Raw genomic sequence first — 22,199 nt, 5'->3', positions numbered from 1 at the left:
TGGAGAGAGGGGTGTTTCAGGCTATCACGGCTTGACGACCATAGTTATCATGGTCATTCAATAAACATCCATTGAGTTGATCCCATAATCCCTGGGCAATCTTGTGAGGATAGTCTGTCTTTGGACAGGGAGAAAAATACATTAACAGCTCAATCCACTTAAACATTCTAGCACCCCAGCATTTATAACGCGCACTCAAAATCAATAAGCTGACATGATGTTCTTACTAGATACAATGCTCTTAAGAGCTTGGTTAGACAGTTTCCCCCCTGAGTCATATCACTGTCAAATCCAATGTCTGAACTACAAAACTGACATCTGACTGCTCCCTGGATCTTGAGATTCCAAGTTCCAGAAGGACCTACCTCCTTATTTTCACTCAATCTCTGCTCTAATGTTTATAGTTCCTACATGGGGTTCAATTCAACAGTTCACCTAATATCTACTAAACACTTACTACGTTCCAGGTAGTGTGCTAAGTATTGGAGACCTAAAGATGAATAAGGCACAGTTCTGCATTTAGAGAAACAATCATATAAAAAGATAATTTCAGATGAAGTGACAGAGCAGAAGCTTAGAGGCAGGGCACTTGGCCTTGCCTCAGAATATCCGCCAGATGAGCTTGCACTTGCGATAGGAAGGCTAAAGAGGGGTAGCCAAGTAAATAAATAGGGAGAAGGGTAATCAGGAGGGAGAGTGAACATACCATACAGAAAATCAAGGAGACAAAATAGCGAACCATGCAGAAATGTTGCAAACAATCAATAAAGTGCAAGGAAGGGAATGGCAGGTGATAGGGCAGAACACATGAATCAAGCTAAGGACCTGAGCTTACCCTGGAGACTATGGGAAGGGATGGAGGGTCTTAGCAGAGGGTAGCACAATTAAGGCTGCCCATGACAGATCCCTCTGGCAACAACTGGGAGGGTGGACCTGAGCAGAACATGACGAGCATTAGGGAGACCAGTTAGGATGCTCTCGCAATCATCTGGACTTAAAAAGATTGGCACTTGTCAAGTGCAATGGAAAACAAGGGGTGGATTCAGAAATAGAAGGTAAACATTGGCAGGGCTCTGATTAAACCCATGGAGGTGGGGTGAGGGAAAGGAAGGATTCTATGATGTTCAAGATTTTGTCTGAGAGAAAGGCAAATGAGACAGTGGGAAACAACAAGAATAATGGCCACTGGAGTGAAGTAGAGGCAGAGTTTGGAAAGGAGAGATACATGGAGTGGAGCTTTGAACATATAAAGTTTGAGGTGCCCCTAGACATTCAAATGGATATGGGCAGTGGGTAAGAGTCTGCAGTTCAGACCACAGGAGATATATTTGGGAGTCACCATTTATTTAAGAAATCTTTATAGAATGCCTTACCTGCCAGATATGAATTGCAGTAAAAAGAACAAAATTGGATGAGGTCACCAAAGATGAGCACGTGACGAGACTAGCAGATGGCTGAGAACAGAACCTCAAAATCAATGTTGGGGCACAGGCAGAGGGAGGATGCTTGGAGCAGACAGGGAAGAGAGATGAGAATCACAAGTAATGTCACAAAGACAAAGGAAATAAGATCAACGTGGTCAAAAATGTCGAGGAAGCAAAACAGTCCAGAAAGAAAAGACTTGAAATATTGATAGGTCAGTTGGTTTGGCAACCTCAGGTGACCTTTATCAAAGTGTTAACTAGGTGAGAGGAGGCAGAAGTCAGATCACACTGACCTGAGATGGGAACAGGAAGTGCTAAAATAGAGCAAGGGAGAGAACTGTTTGCAATCAAGGGAAATCAACAATTTGAGATCTCCACTTATGGCTTATCTTTTATAATTCATTACTGGTGTGGCAGTTAATTTTATGGGTCAACTGGCTGGGCCACCAGCTGGACCAATAATCTTTGTTGAAAGACTATTGTGGATGTTTCTGTGAAGGTGTGTTTTTGGATGAGATTACCATTGAATTTGGCCGACTCTGAGTAAAGCAGATTATCCTCCCTAATGTTAGGTGAGCCTCATCCAATCAGCTGAAGGTCTTAAAAAAAAAAAAAAAAAAAAAAAAAAAAGAAGACGACTGGGGCTTCCCTGGTGGCGCAGTGGTTGAGAATCCGCCTGCCAATGCAGGGGACACGGGTTCGAGCCCTGGTCCGGGAAGATCCCACATGCCGCGGAGCAACTAAGCCTGTGTGCCACAACTACTGAGCCTGTGCTCTAGAGCCCGTGAGCCACAACTACTGAGCCTGCATGCTGCAACTACTGAAGCCCACGCCCCTAGAGCCTGTGCTCCACAACCAGAGAAGCCACCGCAATGAAAAGCCCGTGCACCGCAACGAAGAGTAGCCCCCGCTCGCCGCAACTAGAGAAAGCCCACGCACAGCAGCGAAGACCCAACACAGCCAAAAATAAATAAATAAAATAAATAAGTTAAAAAAAACAAAAAAAACAAAGACTGACCTCTATGAGAAAGAATTCTACCAGCAGACTGCCTTTAGACTCCAACTATACTACCTCCTTAAATTTCCAGCCTGCCAGCCTATCCTGCAGATTTTAGTCTTACCAAGCCTCCACCGTTGTGTGAGTCACTTCCTTAAAATATCTATCTATCTATCTATCTATCTATCTATCTATCTATCTATCTATCTATCCATCCATCCATCCACTTATCCTGCTGGTTCTGGTTCCGTGGAGAATTCTGACTAATACAGATTTTGGTACCAAGAATGGTTCTAGAAGAAGAGAATCCTAAGGATGAGTTTTCTGAATTGGTTCTGGGGTTTCTGGAACTGGCTCTCCACTCTGATGAGACTTAAAGACACTAATGACTATTTCCAGTAGTAAAGAGAGCACTGACAGCCCACGGCACGATGTGGCCACAGAGGTATGCAAAAGCATCACCAGGGAATACTCCTAATCAAACACTTACCAAAGGCAAGGTTCTGGATGACCATGTAAATAACACCTTCGAACATTTCTGTTAGACTAATGAGGATAATGATATTGGTTAATTGCTCCTAAAGTCACTAGAGAAAGTGGGGAAAGGATGAGCTCAGGGATTCAAATTCCCAGCTCAAGTGTTCATAAATGACCAGAAAACTTCTATGTCTACCCTGTAAGGAACTCTTATCTCCTACAGCCACAGGGCTGAGACTGCTAAAAATCAAATCCAGAATCTCATCCTGAGATTGGCTGAATTACAAAGCAATTTGAATCCCCAACTTCACAGGTGTCTACTGTTAAAGTGAGGGCACTGACTGAGAAGGAGTGGGGACCCTATGGGAAGACCCTGATAAACCTGGGGACATTGAACCCCGAAATATCAAGAGTCTTCTCTGCCAGTAGAAGCAGACCCCAGCCTGAGATTAACCCTGCTTTGCCAGAGGAAACCTTAATGGCCTCCCCTGAGGCAGCTGCCTTGAAAGACACTGCTGATTGTCTCGACCACCCATCCCACTCTTTGATTCTAGACTTATCACTAGACTCAAGTCATAGAAGGCCCCTACAGGTACAAAGTGTGACCCATGAGGAGATGCACTACACTCCAAAACAACTACTTGATTTTTCTAATTCACACAGACAGAAATCAGGGAATATGTGTGGAATGGATACTAAGCAGGTGGGATAATGGTGGAAGGAACATAAAGTTGAATCACGCCAAATAGATCGACAAGAGCCCATTAAACAGATATTCTGCATTTAATGCCACAACTCAGGGCGTTAGAAAGAGCTCTAACAGTTTGTTTTGGTTCCTTGGCTAAAACATGGACCAAAAGTGGCCCACAGTAAATGAACTTGGAATGCCAGACCCGCCTTGGCTTAATGTGGAGGAAAGGATTTTTTTTTAATTAATTACTTTATTTATTTATTTTGGCTGCATTGGGTCTTTGTTGCTGTGTGCAGGCTTTCTCTAGTTGTGGTGAGCAGGGGCTACTCTTCATTGCAGTGCGTGGGCTTCTCATCGCGGTGGCTTCTCTTGTTGTGGAGCACGGGCTCTAGGCACGCAGGCGTCAGTAGTTGTGGCATGCGGGCTCAGTAGTTGTGGCTCATGGGCTCTAGAGCACAGGCTCAGTAGTTGTGGTGCACAAGCTTAGTTGCTCCGCGGCATGAGGGATCTTCCTAGACCAGGGCTCAAACCTGTGTCCCCTGAACTGGCAGGCGAATTCCCAACTACTGCGCCACCAGGGAAGTCCCCAGGGGAAGGGATTTAATGAAGGTTCAGGGAGATTGGAAAGTTAGAGTGGATTTGTCATTTAGGACACAATCATCCGAGCTTCCCTGGTGGCGCAGTGGTTGAGAGTCTGCCTGCCAATGCAGGGGACACGGGTTCGAGCCCTGGTCTGGAAGGATCCCACATGCCACGGAGCAACGGGCCCGTGAGCCACAATTACTGAGCCTGCGCGTCTGGAGCCTGTGCTCCGCAGGAAGAGAGGCCGTGATAGTGAGAAGCCCGCGCCCCACGATGAAGAGTGGCCCCCTCTTGCCACAACTGGAGAAAGCCCTCGCACAGAAACGAAGACCCAACACAGCCATAAATAAATAAAAATTTTTTTAAAAAAAATTAAAAAAAAAAAAAAAGACACAATCATCCACCCTGGGAAGGTCCAGAAGACATGCCTTTCAGCATAACTATGAGAAATAAATTTGTGACAGGAGCCCCAGCATCTTTGAAGAGCCCTGGGACCACTCTTCTCTGTAAGCCAGAACTTACAGGGGGAATTGTTGACACTGATGTGATGCTCCCTAAATGCAATGGAAGGAACTGGATCCTGGAGTGTCAGGGGAAGTGGCAGCACTCAGCTGTCAAAGGCAAGTATAGTTACCATAATGGACAACAGAGGGAAAGCAGCAACCAGAATAGTCTGACTCACAGGGACATGCAACGTTGGTTAGTTGATCATAGCGCTCCTGGAAATGATATAGATGAGCAGCCAACTAAATTCTTACTTGATCTATATAAGCAGAAAAGTTCTAGGTCATGTGAACAAAAGTCTAACTTGAATCATAACAACAAAAAGTCACATCTCCTCCATCAATTCCCAGACTTGTGCCAGTTTACAGATCTAGAACCCCTTGAATAAAGAGGAGGCCGAGTCCAAACTAGCATAAATTAAGAAAGGAGATTAAAGGCGATAAAGTGGCAAGCCATTAGCTTTATGTATTAGATGTGTTTCAGAAGGTAGAATTTTTCAGATTTCAGAAAATTAATCCAATGCATATACTATGTATTATATAACAGCCCCAGCCGGGTATAGGGCAGCATTCCATAAACAAACACATAAGTATTTCTGTATTGAAACATATAATTAGTCTTACCAAGTGGATCACGATTGAAAATAGTCTCTCATTAGTTCAGGTCAAATTTTGCAGCCAAAAGAGTTTATATTGGGACTTCCCTGGTGGCACGGTGGTTAAGAATCCGCCTGCCAATGCAGGGGATACGGGTTCAAGCCCTGGTCCGGGAAGATCCCACATACCACGGAGCAACTAAGCCTACTCACCGCAACTAGAAAAAGCCTGCGCGCAGCAACGAAGACCCAACGCAGCCAAGAATAAATAAATTAAAAAAAAAAGGAGTTTGTATCAAACTTAGGAAAAAACTTTCAGTTTTAGAGCTTTGGGGATTTTGGAATTGCTGGTAAGAGACTGTGGACCTATAATTTGAAATGAGAATGAGAAATTGCCCCTCAGCATCTTCAGTTCTGAAATCCATATACAAATCAGCATCACCTCTGCTTACTATTGAAATATTTTCTAATTTCTCTAGTATATAAAATTCAGCAAGCCTTACTGGGGTTCTTCTATATTTGCAGGCACTGGGTCGGGGTGGGGGGGAGGAATTAAATTCCAAACAGCTGAAAGTGATCAAGACTGAAAGTCCCTACTAGTTAAGAGACAAGGGCTGGAACTTCTGTTCAAGGTAGGCAGCAAGGCAGCAGGGCTACAGAACCTCTTCCAGTGGGGTGGAGGGGCCAGGGAAAGGCGCCGGTGAGAAGCCTCTGGTTTGAACACCCTGAGCCCGTCTGGACATCCTGCAGGGTAAGCCTGCCAGGAGTCTAACTGCAGAAGTATCTGCACAGCCTCCAGGGAGAACTCAGCCCAAGAGAAGAGGGAAGGTTCAGCGGCTTGTCAACATGTAGTGCCTCCTGATGAAGGGCAAGGAACCTTTCTGAGCCTCGTATGGGGTCAGACACTTGGATACAGGGATTCGTGCTGTGTCCTCGCCAGAGAGAGCAGTATCAGAGTGAGAAACTACAAGAACCACAGCCTTAGCAATCCCTGAAGAGCAGTCAGAGCAGGATTTTGCATCGTTAGTGAGGAGGGCTTCAACACGCAACCTCATCCCTCTAGGGTGGAGCCAGCGGCATCAAGGCATGGGGTTCTCAGCACAAACATGACCACAGAGACGAGGACACTGGTGGATGCCCTGGGACAGTGAAAGGACTCTTTGCAAACATTTAAGACATCCTGGAAGCCTCCGAAAAAGTGGTTAGAAACTTTGAAGGAGAAAGTCTATAATAATGCAGAGTGGTTGCAAATATACGCTTTGGAGTTTCGAGTCCCAACTCTACCATAGAGTAGCCATGTGATTTTGCACAAGTTACACAACCTGTCTGATCCTTAGTTTCCTCATCTGTAAAATTAATAAAAATAATAATTATCACACAGAGTTGTAAGGAGCAGATGAGATGATGGATATAAATTGATTAGCAAAGGCCTGGCACATGGTACACACTCAATAAATGAGGGCAGAACGAAAGAAATAACATGAACCTAGTGTTATACCTAAACTTCTAAGTCATACCTGGCTGAAAAGAAAAAGATATATATAAAGATAAATATATATATAAAATCTGTATCTATATCTAGACAGATAGATAGATAAAATGTGAGTTAATTAATTCAAGACTTCTCCCTAATTACTCACTTTCTCTCTGCCCTTCTTACCATTTAGGAGATTTCAAATATTTGCATTTTAACACATTTTTCTCTTAGGAAGCTGAGTCCTTTGCTTATATTTCCTAGCAACACCCTTCAGAGGAAGGTAAATAGCAATTATGACCTGGATGTGAGTAACTGTAGGAAACTGTCTGGCACAGGGTCATATAAGTTCTTACTGAAGCTTAGCCTACAATATAGCACCTTCATCTTTTAAAGTGTTATCTGGAAGAAGCACAGGATTATGTTAAACTTACATAACTGCACACTGGGTTCTTTAATGTTTGGAGAGAAAAGAAGACGTTTCTTAATTCTGATAAAAGCATTTTAAAAATGGTTTTAAATTGCACATAACGAACTCCCCAGATCCCAAAGTAGAATATCAGAGTCTCAGTATAGAAAATGTTCACTGCAAATTCATTGACATTTGCTCAGTTGGTTACAGCACAGTACTAACAAACTCAAGTCAGGGATTTCATTCTAAGGGGCAATCTTATCTATAATAATAAATAACTCAGGCTCAACAAAGACATACTGCATCTCTAACGCCAATTAGTTAAACCTAAGAACTGGGTACAACACATCACAGTTGTTAGAAAACTATTCAAGCCACAGGCCCTGACAGTAGATCAAAGGTATTACAAAGGATCACAATTTCTAAAGAGACTTTGAGTTTGGAAGGGAAAAAAAAAAAGAATAAATCACTGAAGAAGAATTTATCAATGAAATTATCCTTTTCATAAAGGCCTAATGGGACCAAGGGAAAATTATAAGTGAATAAAAAATTACAGCAGCATTCAAAAAGATAATAAATAAATAAAGAGGTTTAAGGGCAAAGATGTAAAGGTCCCAGGAGACAATTGCAATTTCTCAATTCAGGCACTACAAATGGTCACAAAGCCAACTGACCTCTGCCTTCTTAGCAGCCAAAATTCCAATGACTTTAGTCTAGACTCTAGGGCATTGCTAATGTCAAGCACTTGGCAAAGAGTGGAAAAGGAAGAAAGGACTATCACTCAAGATATACGAAGCCTTCATATCTCAACAGCCTTAGGGATCCAGACGCAGAGCCATCTGATACTTGAGACCTCAGGCAATGCTTTTAGTTCTTCTAATAATTAAATTTCCTTTGATGGAGGCTAAAGACCAAACTAACCTATAATGAATTCCACGTCAAAGCAAACCATTTATTCTCTTTTTTAAAATGACACCAATGGTCTTAGCAAGATTAAAATCTTTGCAAGGTTTAGGTACACGTGAGATGCATGTCCTACACAGAGAATCCAAATTCTCAGATAAAGATACAATTCAATAAAAAAACAACTGGGCTCCCGTTAAAAGATTCTAATCATCCAGGAGAAATGTGATTGTGGCTGCACTAAATCAGCCTCAGTGGTGATAGAAAGGAATGTGAGAAATATTTAGCAGGTAGACCAGCATTAACTAGGTGGAGGGGAGGCAGCAATATTTCTGAAAAACTGTGTATATTATGTTTTTCCCAATTAAATCACATTTTAAACTCAGTAGGAGAGAGTAACTATTAATGAAATCCCACAATGGATCCTTTGTAAGTTTAAAAAACATCTATTTTGTAATGCCAAGAGTATTCCCTCTCCCTCTTTTCTTTTTTTTTTTTTTTACTGCAACCTTTCACAATAGGTGAATATCTTAAACGTGGTGACTGTCAGGAATTTAAACCGTCCTTTGGTGTTCATTATTTATTTGAATAGTCTGTCACCTCCCACTAGAATCTAGGCTCCCTGCTGCATCCACGGTACCTAAAACAGTGCCTGGCACCCAGTAGGTGTTCATTTGGTTGAATAAGTGAATGAAGACTTTGTGAAAACACAAATTTGCATTTTATATACTTTTCACATATATCTCTCTTTCACTTAATAGTGTCTTTATTTCTTTTTTTGGCAGCTTCTGAGCCTAGTGAATACCCTGGAGTTAGGGTAAAAATGAATGGTAGAATATTTTTTTAAAAAAACAACAAAACTAAGTTTTTGTTTTATTATCTCAACTAGTAAATAAGGAGTAAAAGGCTGTGGGAACTGGTAATTAGATCAGTGGCCTTTCAACTACAGGGGTAGTACTTGAAGTCTACACTTGGTCAACAAGCATCAAAAAATATAAAAGTTTTATTGATAAAACACTTAGATACTACAACAAACATGATAAAACAATTTTGGTATATAACAAGTAGTAATTCCAAAACTATAGTGTTTAAAGTGGTTGAAGAATGTTAATTCATTCCATACATTTCTGAAGAAATACGAAATAGTACTCAAAGAGTGAAAATTATCAGATAATGTATAAAAATCACACTTGGAAAAAATATTCCTTCTTTCAACAAACATTTCTTGGATACCTACTATGTGCCAGGCTAAATCCTAACTACGTGTGGCAAACTGCTAACAATCTATTATCAAGACACGCCTACGCCTCCTTGCCATTTAATAAATATTAGTATCTATCATATCCACTACGCTAAGCACTAGGGATACTTCTATAAACAAGACCAACACTATCTCTGTCCTGGATTCTAGTGGAGGAGAAAAGAGAAGAACCACCAAATAGTGAGGAATTACAATAAGGACATAAAGGGCCAAGAAATGATAACAGGGGACCCCGCTGGATAGGGTGGTTGGAGAAGGCCTCTCTGAGGAAGTGACATTTAAGCTAAGGCCTCGCGGATGAAAAGGAGACAGCTCTGGGCAGTTTTGGGGAAAGAGCACACCAGGCAGCAGGAAAAGCAAGTGCAAAGGACCTGGGGTGGGAATGAGTGTCTAAGAGCAGAAAGATGGCAGCATGGCTTGAATATAGTGAGCAAAGGGCACAAGCTGAAGTCAGAGAGGCGGGCAGAAACCAGATCACATAGACAACTATAGGCCATGGGGAGAAGTTGGGATGTCATTCAGAGTGCAACGGGAAGCCATTAAGAATTTCAAACGAGAAGGCAACATGATCTGATTTGCATTTTTATAAAGTCATTCTTGCAGTTGTGTGAAGAATGGACTAAAAAGAGACAAGAGGGGAAAATGGGGAGACCAGCTGGGAGGCTATCACAGTATCACAGGCAAGAAATGACAGTGATTTCGACTAAAATGCTAGGAGTGGACCACAGATAGAAAAAAAGTGGGTGAGAGAAAAAAAAAAAAAAGAAGTGGTTGATTCCTAGATGTATTTTGGAGATGGGAGAACTGATTGGATATGGGGAGTGAAGGATAGGGCATTATCAAGGGCAGATCCTAGGTTTCTGGGTTGAGCAGTTAGATGGATGGTGGTGCCATTTACTGAAATGGGTGATGCAAATTACTGAGATTTATTCTTCATATACTGTGTGTTCATTCCTACCTAAGGGTTACCAAAGACATTCCAATTGTCACATTCAGTGAATCCTTGAAGTATTCACTCTCTCTTCATCTGACACAGTTAAAACTTCTTCCTTAAAACTTCACTCTCTCTCAGTTTCCAAGACACCACACTCTTCTGGTTCTTCATTTACTCAACGAGCCTCCTTGTCAGGTTCTGTATACCCCAAGACTCTGTCCTTGGCCTTCTGCTATTTCCTTCAATACACTCTTCCTTGCTGACCTCATCCAAGCAATTCATAGCTTTAACTACTACCCGCATAAAGCCTCCCAGCTCTCTATTTCCTACCAGAACTTTCTCCTCACCTCTAAAACTATCTACCCAAATGTCCCATTTCTACTGAGATATATCAGGAGCATCTTAAACTCAACAAATCCAAAAGTAACTTTACCACCCTCTTCTTCCAACGCTCTTTTCCCCTCATCCATAATCTTCATCTGTGAAAAGCCCTACTTTCCAAAACTATGCCCAGCTTTCCAAGCTCAAAACCTTAGGATCATCTTACACTCCTCTCTTTCAAGTCCACATCAAATTGATTTCCAAGCCCCATCAAATTTACTTTCTAACAAGCTCATGGATATGTCCTCTCTTCATGTCCCACTGCTTTAATTCGGGTCTTCAATCCTCCTCCTCTGGATTGTTACAATAACCCTCTGGTTTCTTCAGCCTCACACCATTCTATCCCACATCTATCTTCACATCTCGATAGACACAGAAATCCTTCACAGGCTCCCCACAGCCCTTAGGATAAAATTCAGCCTTATGAATGGCAAACAAGGTCCTTTAGGAGTTAGTGCCTCTGGCTGGCTCTCCTGCCTCAATTCCCACCATCTCTCCTATACACACTCCAACCTCTCACGACACTGACCTACCAACAGGTTCATTCATGACTCTGCCTATACCGTTTTCTCCCAACACCTACTTAGCTTAAGCAGCCCTTTCTCTAGCAGCCTGAACTTCGGTCTGAGATGATGACTCTACTTAGTGCTCTCACAGCAAACCATTAATGAAAGACTTCTCATATTGCTTATCACACTTTGTTTCTCTCACTGAACTATAAATTATGTGAGGCCAGGGACTGTCCTTCCTAGAATACTTTTGGTGCTTAATACTTAAAAAATGCTTAGTAAATGTTTGCTGAATAACTGTATCTAGATCAAACTCGAGAAGACTTTCTGTCAAACATGAACTGCTACGCACACTATTCATGACAAGAAATGGTAGCTTGAAAGAAGAAACATTCGATAGTTTTCTAAAATTAACCAATAACATCAGCTGCTGCCTTTCACATATCAGCATTCATCTTTCATTACAGAAGAGCTACGCATGTCCAAGGTGTGTATAGATGTTATTCTGATGATCTTTTTGTATTAGTATCCATTAATATTCAGTTCTGCTACTTTTTAATACCTTGAGTTTAATTAAGATTACTCTGACTGCTTTTGTCCTCAATAAAGATGGGTGTCTGCCTCTCCTGCATAATAATTCTGTCTGAACACACAAGATTTCTGATACACCTTAGTTTTAAGCTATTTCCTACTTCTTCACTTAAAACATGAATATTACCACCATCACAAACACCATCACCACCAAAAAACCCCCATGCTTTTAACCCTTTTTTTTCCCCCTCAGGAGAGACATTTATACAGAATAGATCGTCTTATATATACAAAGTATATATTCATCTATCAACCTCCAGAGGGCGGGGGGACTTTTACCTTTCACAGCTCCTGGAATCATTCATTAACTGGTATTTCTCCTGGCTCCAAAGATTACATTAAGAACTTTTCCATGAAAGTAATTACTGAGTATACTCATGTTCAGATACTGTCATGCAACTGACATTTTGCAAAACAAAAGAAATGAACAAGTCTCCGTGGTTTTTTAGGAGTTGGCTCTCTTTATAACCATTACTTAACCACATTCTGAGACAGCAACAAGTACTCTGCTTTGAACAACACACACAAAAAAAGTCCTGTGGCAAGACACCACTGCAGATGTCCGTAAAGCAACTCATCCAATTCAATAAATCCAGCCTGAGGTTTACTTTATGCCTCACTCATGAAATCTGGCAAGGAAAAAAACGTGATTTTTTTTTTTTTTAAAGAAAAATGAGCCTTTTAATGTCCTATGTCTTGTCAAACTACGGTAACTATGACTGTAATTATTATGGATTGGCCAAACTCTTTTAAGCCAGGTCACTCCAGTGGTATTCCCAGCTCTTTGCATCCTAACACAGAAGTAATGTAAATTTCCTCCTGGTGCTCTGAAGACTACAGAGATGAGACAAATGAGACTCCGGGACCCTTCTATCTCAGAGGCTTAAAAAATGGGTTGGAGAGCACTGGAAATGGAACTAACAAGGTAAAACAAAACAGTCGCTTAAAAGGGAAACAATCAACAAAGGCCCTACAAATGAAAACCCTGCAACCTTCCGCCACCTCCCAAAGGTGGAGAACGCCAGAAGCCCGGGTTCCTGAACCGGAATCCCAAGCGGGCCTGGGCGACCCAGAGTCGCCAGGCGGAGATGGTGGGCGACTCAGCGAGGGCGCAATGCGGCCTCCCGCCGGGCCCGCTCCCCAGACAGCCCCCCAGGAATGAGCAAGGTAGGGAGTTCTCCCCGCCTCCTCCACACACACGGATCCAGGAAGAAGAAAGAGGCTCCGCGCCTCTCCAGCCCGTGGCGGGGCCCGCCGGCTCCGTTCCCCGGGCCCCAGGGCGTGCAGGCCGCGCCCCCTCCCCACCTCGGCGCCCCGCGCGCGCAGGGCCCGCCACCTGGCCCCGCCGCCCCCGCCATCCCGGCTTTACTCACAGAGCCCGAGCGCCACCGCAAGCACCGACCACAGCCAGCGCCTGCGGTCTGGGGATGCAATCAGTGCCCCGGCCCCGGCGGGCGCTGCCATCGTCCTCCGGCCGCAGCCGCCGCGGCTCTGGGCCCCGGTCCCCACTACGGTTAGCTCGGCTCTGGCCCGGGGTCTCCGGACTCGCCGCCGCCCGCGTCTGCTAGCACCTCCACGCCGCGATCCCCGCTCGCGGCCCCAGCCGCTGCCAGCCAGCCCTCCGCCCAGACCTCGGCCCCGCGCCGGCCCCAGCTGTCCGCTCATTGGCCTGCCCCGCGCACTTTGAAGGACTCGATTGGAAGGCACCGACTGTCCATCACTCCCTCTCTCCAGGCGGGGCCCCGCCTTTTCGGTCCCACCCAGGCTCCTTATGCTGGCGCTGGAGGTCCCCGGCTGTCCGAGGCGACCGCCGCCAAGCCCTCTGCCTGCCTGCCTGCCTGCGTGGCTGTCCGCCGGTCTGTCCTGGCCCGCCCGCCCCCCCGCCAGTGTCTCCTCTGCCTCTCTAAGGGTCCAGTCCTCCAGATCTATTCATTGTCTGTCTTCGCCTGTTTCAGCTTTTCCCGGTTTCTCTGAGCCTCACCTAAAGGAAAAGAAGCAGTTCGTTTACAAAATTAAAAAAAAAAGAAAAAAGAAAAAAAAAGAATGAGGGCTACGATGGGGAGAGACTTCTGATTCAGTCGTTCAGGTAGAACACATCTCTCCCCTTGCCCTGTCTCCAAGGCCTGTCCTTTGCCTGGATCAGATAATTTACGTGTGCATATTGAGAAATCTACTAGCTTAAAAAGAAGTCTCCATCTTGTCTGAATCTCCTCTTAGGAGCCCCCCGTTTTGGCTTAAGAAGGGTTGGGAACTGGGAACTCTTTGCTACTACCTGGAGCACAAATGAATGGGGTTTTGTTTGTTTTGCTTTTGTAAACAAAATATCCCTCGATTTATCAATAAAAATTGTCAAGTTCCCCACCCAGACTCTGAAGTGCCGTTCCTGAGCCGGCTCCACTTGGTTACCTTGGCCCAGAACGGTGTCTGCCACTTACTACTGGTTGCCCAATAAATTCTGGAAAGTGTTTGTAAGAGTCCTTATGAGAACAGCCCACAAAGGGGAGAAACGGAAGGACAGGAGCACAAGAAAAATGAGGGTGAAGGAAGAAAAGGAAAAAATCCAGATGGGAGGCCAATAGTGTGAGAGAAGGAAACAAGTATTAGACAGTTAGGATGAGAGTGGGAGAAGAGCATGGTGAGAGCACCCAAATGCAGCCCCTCATTTCAGGGTTTTGTCTCAAGTCAACCTTATGAACACCCTTCCTGATATTTTAGCTGTTTTAGCCTGCTACCCTTATAGTTCAGCAAACTCATAATAATTACTTTAGCACTAGTGAGGGAAAACTAAAAAGAAAAAGACAGGGGCTTCCCTGGTGGCGCAGTGGTTGAGAGTCTGCCTGCCAATGCAGGGGACACGGGTTTGGGCCCTGATCTGGGAGGGTCCCACATGCCGCGGAGCGGCTGGGCCCGTGAGCCACAACTGCTGAGCCTGCGCGTCTGGAGCCTGTGCTCAGCAACAAGAGAGGCCGCGACAGTGAGAGGCCCGCGCACCGCGATGAAGAGTGGCCCCGCTTGCCACAACTGGAGAGAGCCCTCGCACAGAAACGAGGACCCAACACAGCCAAAAATAAATAAATAAAATAAAGAATTAAAAAAAAAAAAGAAAAAGACAGAACCATTTCACCCTATTTCTCTCTCAGCAAGATCCTCATGAAGTGTTTCTGGAATGTCATAGGTTGGAAAGAATACAAATGCGTTAAGTGAGCAATTACTATGTGCTGTAGATGTAGAATACCTAGACTTTACTCTCAAGAAGCACAGAGTCTACCAGTCAGTATAGCAAGCAAGTACTGAACTAAATTTTTTTCAATGCTTGAAGAGAAGGTCGAACAAAGGAGAAACCGTAAGGCCAACAGGGACAGTGGTTCTCAAAGACACAGGTTATGTTAAAAGCTTCTCCACTGACTGTGATGTACCTCAGTACAGCTACCTCCCTCTTCTGAGAACCACTGGCCTGTGAGGTGTCTGGAAAAGATGCACAGAAGATGTAGCATTTGAGGTGGATTTTAAAGGCTGAATAAATTTTCACCAGAGAGAAACAGGAAAAGCAAACTCAGAAACAAGAAAGCAGTATCAGGTGCAAGGAATAGTGGGTTAATCCTCTGTGGTTTGGAACTTCAGGGGGAGTGAGTGAAAGAGGGGAAAGAGAGAATGCTGGAAAAGTAGGCTGTGGTAATATTTTGAAGAGCCTGGGGTTGTCTTTATTGTATAGGCAGTGGGGAGTGATGAAAGGGAAGTGACAAGTTCAGATCTGTGTTTTAAAAGGATGACTCCTGCAAAAGACAAGGCAAGAGTGAAGAGAGCATGAGATAAGGTGTTGGCAGTGATGGTGGAGAGGAAGATGAGGACTGGAGAAACATTTCACAAAAGGAATGACAGGACTGGGTATAAATTAGATGGGAAGTCTAATCAAAGACAGATGTGACCTCTAATTTCTAGCCAGAGTGGTGAATGCTGCTACCAGTTAACTAAGACTAAAAACCCAGGAAGAGAACCTGGTCTGTGAGGAAACCTAATGAGCTGGGCCTTGAACACAGCTGAAAGTGCTGAGAACACCCAGATGGTCAATCAGAAGGCAGTTAGATATCTAGGTCTGGAGCCCAAGGAAGCAACAGAAGGGCTACCGTGAAACCGAAGCCTGCTGGGGCAGCAAAGTGTTTCCACGATAAACAATATCAGACCATCAGTAGATACTTAATAAATATTTGTTGAATGAATAGAAGAATGAATGTTTATTGAATCAATCTAGAGAAGTTACAAAGAAAAACAAAATCATGTGAGGTTGTTTTAGCCATAGGCCTTGTATTGTAGTTTCTGATTCTTCTGTAGAGATAGTAAATGGAAAACAAACAAACAAACAAAAGCTTTGGATTTCAATCACTATTGTGAGCCTGAAGGTCTCACTCAACAAACCTCCTCTTCAGATACTTCCTTCTTCCTCCTGGAAACTCCTCTTTCCAGGTCAGTCAGTCCGGGCATACAGTCAGAATCAACTGAAGACTTTCCATCAGGTGAGAAAAGTCATTTTTAATGGGCTGCCTTGCCTCTGAAAAGAATGGGCTCTTTGGGGAGAATTTTCCCCACAGAGTCAGTAAGAAGGGAAATCATGTGCAGAGTCTTGTCTGATAATAGTTACCTATGTACAGATCCCTTGGCCTCAAAGACTTCCTTCACGCAGCGCACAATAAATGCACTAATAAGGAGGGGTTTGCCTTGGGAACATCTCAGAGTGTGTTAAGTCTTCTCTTAATAGAGATCAGATAAGGGGCACCCAGGAGCAACTAGTGATGGCAAATATATATGGACAGAATTTTCTAGAGCTGGAATTAATGGGAGAAGTAGGAAGAGGGTGTCAGGCACCAAAATTTCCAACATCTCTGTGATTGTAGTAGAATTCTCTTCCACCTCCTGTACTCTCACTGGCATTCTCTCCCTCCTTGTTTTTTCAGATCTGTTGCCAGAAGAAAATGGAATGCTGTGATCTGTGGGTGGTGATAGCAAGTCATTCCAGGATCACTGAGATTTGATGAATATCAGATAGAGTCAGAGATGAATCCCAGGCCACACTGAGAAATATTTACCTGAAATCAGTTTCATTAACATTTCTACAGAGAGAATGTCTCAATCCAGGAAAAGGGTTGCATTTTTCTAGGAACTTTTTGAAAATCTGAAAATTTGAGTGCCCCCGGGCACCAAATTGGGGGAACATGGGTAATGGGGTCTTTAGGGTTCATTGTATAGAAGGATATGTCACCAGGCTTCTTCATTTACTGTGGCTGGAATAAAATGCTCTTCAAGGTCCTCTGTCTCCCTGTGCCCTGCTGCCACCTATGTACTACTTCTGCTTCACCTATGAGGGAAGGATGTACACTGGAGAGAGAGCACAGACATTCCTTTCACCAGGATAGAGACATTTCTCACTGTGAGTTGGTCAATTGATATCCTGAGTTTCGCTACCGTCAGTCTTCTTGTATCATGGTTGGGAGGGCAAATGTGATACTCTAGTGGCACCTGCAGAGTAAAAGACAAACCCTTTCAATCCCTAGAGAGAAGTAGGAGTAAGAAAAAAAAAAAGCCCTAAAATGATAATAACTGTAGTAAGTCCAAGTAGGAAAGGTGAGCATAGCGACAGACCTCTTGGTAACTGTAGAGATGGAGGTTTCCAGAAAACTGAAGTGGTTACATTATTTTACCTAATGAGTTATATTTTGTAGTTTCCTCATTCTTGGGAGAAATAGAAATTTCTTAAGTGTCCAGGGCACATTTTTTTCCAGTTAGGTTCTGATGAATAAACTCTGCTGGCATCTAGAACTAACGAACATCTTAAAAGGTATTCTTATCCTCCTTGCCTTGGGCCCTAAGGAGGACTGAAGACTCAAGTTAGGACAGTTTCCAATAAAACAAAGGGTGGGGACTGAACATTAGAGCTCCAGAACTGCAATTTACTCGTGTCAAACCATAAGAAAGTTGACAACTCACAGTCTGGCACATAGCGCTTCTAAATGTTTGTTGAATGAATGAGCAATCAAATGAATGAATAAACTGGAGAATGAATGTTATATGACATAAAATAAACAAATAGGCCTGTTTAGGATAGTCACCTTGTCTACTTGTAGTTTCCTATCTGGTTAGTTATTTACTAAAGTTGCAATTCACAATTAGTGATTGTCCAAATACCAAAATTTGTATTTTTAAGAGATTTGGAACAAATTGCGGTCATTCAGAAATTATTCACTGAGCACCAGTTTTGCCAGCATAAGCCTCAATACTAAGTATTTAATAATTTAAAATATAGTAAAGAAGCCATGCGTTAAAGATATTGGGACAATTGGGCACCAATTATATAACAATTGGTTGTCAATTAATTATACAGTAGAATTCAGTGTTGCTGTTAGTGTTGGTGTCTTGTCCTCTAATAAATAATGATTAGAGGAGACAAGACTGCAACCCAATTATATACCACATAAAATTGGTTTTAATATGTTAAAGGATCTTTTTCTGAGAAGGTCAGAGTTTGGGATTTATGGAAAAGAGAGGGAGAGACAGATTTTCCAGCTGAAGAAAACAGTTTGAGTAAAAACACAGTGATGGTAATTTGCAAGGCTGGAAAGGTGGTGCTTTGAACGCTAGGATGAAAGGTGTAGGCAAGAAACCGACAATTTTACTATTATTGTAAAGAGCAACATCCTGAACGCACCAAGGGAGAGAATCTGGAATCCGCCTGCCACAGGGATATTGCCACACACTCACTGCAATTTATCAGCTATAAATATAAATAGAATTATAAATATGCCACTGGTAGTGACACCGTTGTTTTCTTCTCTGTCATTGATTTTCAAAGATCAAGAGAGAAAAGAAAAAATCGAAAACACAAGAACGTGAAACAGCTGAAGGATATAAACATATTACACAGATAACCACTTGGGGGCGCGGGACTAAGTAGTTCCTCCTTTTATAAGGACGGGAACACAGAAAATGCGACGGCTCGTTGGTCTAGGGGTATGATTCTCGCTTAGGGTGCGAGAGGTCCCGGGTTCAAATCCCGGACGAGCCCTCTTTTTTTCTTCATGAATTCATCATTTGTTGGTGGAAAATACAAAGTTGAGACTTTTTGAACTTAGCGCACACTTTACGTTCAAATACCATTAAAAGACGTAACATGAAAACGTAGAAAGTTTGCTAACCATGTAATACTTTGAAAACGCTTGTCCCCATTCCTGCCAGTTTCGGAGTCGAGCGCTTGTGTTAGGGACTGAGTTCCGATCTCGGTTGCCTACAGGTGCGGTTTAAACTTGCCCAGGCCGGCGCATGTCCGCACGCACAGCGACCGCTGGAGGAGGACAGCGCGCCCCATCACCCTGGTCCCGCTAATCCACGGCGCCCCCTGCTCACGTTTGGAGTGTCCGAGGGGTGCCCAGGAGTCCGCACGAGGCGTGTCTCTTTTCCGAGTACGTGTGTTTTAAATGGTACAAGCATTTTCATACCTTGCCCTCAGACGTACAAAGACCACATATTTAACGAATTGATCTCAATCCTTTACTTCCTAAAACTACGACGATCAAGATTCGAGCTCATGGGACCGGAATAGTTTCATTTCAGCCTCTAGATGAGCCGTGTGAGAAAAAGAAACTGTTTCTTAAATTTTAGGCTGAGACAGAAAAAGCCTGGGCTCGTCCGGGATTTGAACCCGGGACCTCTCGCACCCGAAGCGAGAATCATACCCCTAGACCAACGAGCCGCTCTCGGCAAGACCATTCCCAGCGCCTCTCTTCAGCCTTGCCTCGCCGCTGGCCGCACCGCCTGACCCACCCCAGCCGGCGGCGACCCTTCTCTTACTCCCCAGGTCTCCGGCCGAAACCCTCCTCGCCACCCGAAGGAGCACCAGGAAGGGACGTGCACTTTGCCCAGCGGGGCCGGTGGTATCACCCAGCGCCCGGGCTCTGCGCCTCGGCCTGCGGCCGTCCGCACTCGATCCGGGAAGCCGCCTCCCCCGAGCCAGGATGGCCCCTGCAGCGCGGTGGCGGCCGGGCGCTGGAAGCCCGGGCTAAGAGGGCGCGGGCAGGGCCCCTCGGACACACTGGACGCCGCCGGGTGCCCGCCGCCCAGTGTCTCCACGCCGCCAGTTTCGCTCCTTGCGGGGAGCTCCCGCCGCTCTCCACTCAGACCATCCTCAGAGCACTTGGCTGTGTGCCGCGTGCCCCGTCCCCGTCCCCATCCCAGTCCCCTGTGCTGCAGCGGGACGACGCTCGCGGGTGCGCGCGGCGGGCAATAGCGCGGAGGAGCGGGCAATAGCGCGGAGGAGCGGGCGAGAGTTGGCAAGGGATGTACCTTATCCCTGGGAGGGAGTGATGGGGCGAAGAACTGGCAAAGGAGAGAGTATTAACAGCTAACTTTTTTCGAACGTTCATTTTGAGATCCTGCACTCTTTTAGGCGTTTTACATACTGAACTCACTGCATATTTGTAACAATTTTCCCTTAGTTACTACTGTTATCCTCATTTTGCAGTGAGGTAATTCAGGCCACACGGCGGCGAGGAAGTGCAGGCGAAGGCACAGGAACTAGCGAGGTCTTGGAAGGTGGGGTTAATAGCGAGGGCCGTGAAAGGAGCTGGGGAGGGAGGGGGCAGAGTTGGGTGCCTTGGTAGCTTGGAGGAGTGGACAAGGCTGTAGTAGTGGGCAGGACCTTCGCTCTGGCGCCACCCCACCTCCATGCCCTACTGTAATAGGGAAGAACAAATCTGACTCCATACCGGGTCTGTTTCTTTTACTTTAACCTTTGCATTCTATTGCTTTTGTTACAAGTTAATTACTAAAGGGCTGGTGCCTGTAGTTTAAAGTACACATGATGGCCCATCTCTGGGAACCCTGCCTCCCATGCCTGAAAGTTAAGCTAAAACACATTTGTTTAAGCTTACAGGAAACATCCTGACCAGGCCCACCTGTGAATGGCTGCAGGAAAGAAGAAAGGAACACATCCGTTCCAGAGTCTGGCCAGAACCAGGAAATGTTTGAAATAACTTCTCTCTCTCTCTTTTTTTAAACTTTACCTCTTACATGTTCTGGTATAATGTTATAAGTCATAATTCTAGTTATTACTTTAAAATGTACATCTCAGAAATAACTAAATTTCCTTGTCAATTGCATTATTATGAACTTTCATCAAATCTTTAACCATGGCCATTTTTAAGTCTTTTGTCATTTACAGACAGTTCTGGGTGTACTCTGAAGCTTTTGCAAATATGTTCCTATAAAAGTGTTTCATCTTCAAGGAATTCATGGAAAAGACTCTGACAAGTGCAGGTTTCTGGTAACTGACTATACTGCTGAACTGAATGAATAGGCTTTTTCAGAACTCTAATGGAAAACTGATGAATTCATAAAAGTGCTAACAAAAGATCAAGATAAAAAAAAATTAATTACATGGGACTGAGTGAACTGATGAGGATGATTATAATTTTTGTGACTTCCTGTTTGAATAATAATAAAAAAAAATCCCACAAGGACTCAGAGGCAAAAAATATACAAATCAATTTTCACTGCAAAGTAAAGGAGCTGTTACAGTGGAGGATTACTGGACTGAATGTCGGTATTATGACATAGTATGAGTGTGTTTCGTAATTGCAATCATTGTTTTTGTTGTGGTCATCCATTTAAAAAAAACAAAACAAAACAAAACTTTACCTCCTCACTTCCCCCTCTTCGTTTTATAAAAGAAACAATCATCCAAACCTGGGCAAGATGATTCTTTGGGACACTATTCCACCATCTTTTCAGTCTGCTGGGTTTCCAAATAAAGTTGCTATTCCCTGCCCCAGCAACTCTTCTCTTGATTTGTTGCCCTGTGGAGGAGTGACCAGTACCAGCTTGGATTCCTTAACACGACCCCCGCCCCTTCTGCCGCATAGTTTGAGCCTATCCTAAGGCCCTTAACCCAGGTGGACCAGGAGTGCCGGGTCTTAAGCTAGCCTTGCCTGCTTTTGGCCTGCACTCCCCTCTCCCTCCCCAACACCCTTGAGTTGGTGGTTGGGTGGCAGAGGCTTCTCATTTCTGAAGCCCTCTTCCATCCTTAAGCTACCTTGAATTTGGGGGTCACTGGAATACTTTCCTTCGAACCCTGGTCAGACTGTTCTCTGAGGGTCCAGGTGGTGTTTCTGCCCTCTCACCCTTTGACTGAAAGCTCTCCATTTGCACCAGCTTCTCTGCTCATCCCCTGATCCCTTCCTTCCTCCTGATGCCAGTGGGCTCTGGGGGTGCCACTGAATATAGAAGGTCAGGACCAGAGCTCACACCCTTGGGGAGTGTGACAGGGGAAATACAAGTGAAAACACTTCAAAACAAAGAGTTAAAGCTGGAAAACCTTTCTATAACCCATTCTGGCCATGTAGAGAGATCCCAGAGCCGTGCTCCTCCCTGGAGTAGAAGGACATGTGTAGGGTGGGCTGCTCTGTCTAAGCCTTCCGTTTG

The 22,199-nt window shown here is 44.3% G+C and overlaps 1 protein-coding gene and 2 non-coding genes across 3 annotated transcripts in view; 1 reads left to right on the top strand and 2 right to left on the bottom strand.

The window, feature by feature from the left end:
- MPZL1 (myelin protein zero like 1) overlaps positions 1 to 13,400 on the bottom strand; it is a 69,284-nt gene extending 55,884 nt beyond the window's left edge. Inside the window, exon 1 of the mRNA XM_068541196.1 lies at positions 13,109 to 13,400. Within this exon, the coding sequence (XP_068397297.1) occupies positions 13,109 to 13,400 (292 nt within the window). The remainder of the gene's footprint in view (positions 1 to 13,108) is intronic.
- A 5,317-nt stretch (positions 13,401 to 18,717) lies between these two features.
- On the top strand, positions 18,718 to 18,789 carry TRNAP-AGG (transfer RNA proline (anticodon AGG)). The gene has a single exon. It is a non-coding gene; the product is annotated as a tRNA-Pro (tRNA).
- A 612-nt stretch (positions 18,790 to 19,401) lies between these two features.
- On the bottom strand, positions 19,402 to 19,473 carry TRNAP-CGG (transfer RNA proline (anticodon CGG)). Its single transcript has one exon. It is a non-coding gene; the product is annotated as a tRNA-Pro (tRNA).
- Positions 19,474 to 22,199: the final 2,726 nt, after the last annotated feature.

The sequence above is a fragment of the Eschrichtius robustus genome, chromosome 3, assembly GCF_028021215.1.
Source record: "Eschrichtius robustus isolate mEscRob2 chromosome 3, mEscRob2.pri, whole genome shotgun sequence".
Taxonomy (NCBI): Eukaryota; Metazoa; Chordata; class Mammalia; order Artiodactyla; family Eschrichtiidae; genus Eschrichtius; species Eschrichtius robustus.
The sequence above is the reverse complement of the archived record's forward strand: the minus strand, read 5'-3'. Positions and strand labels throughout refer to the sequence as shown.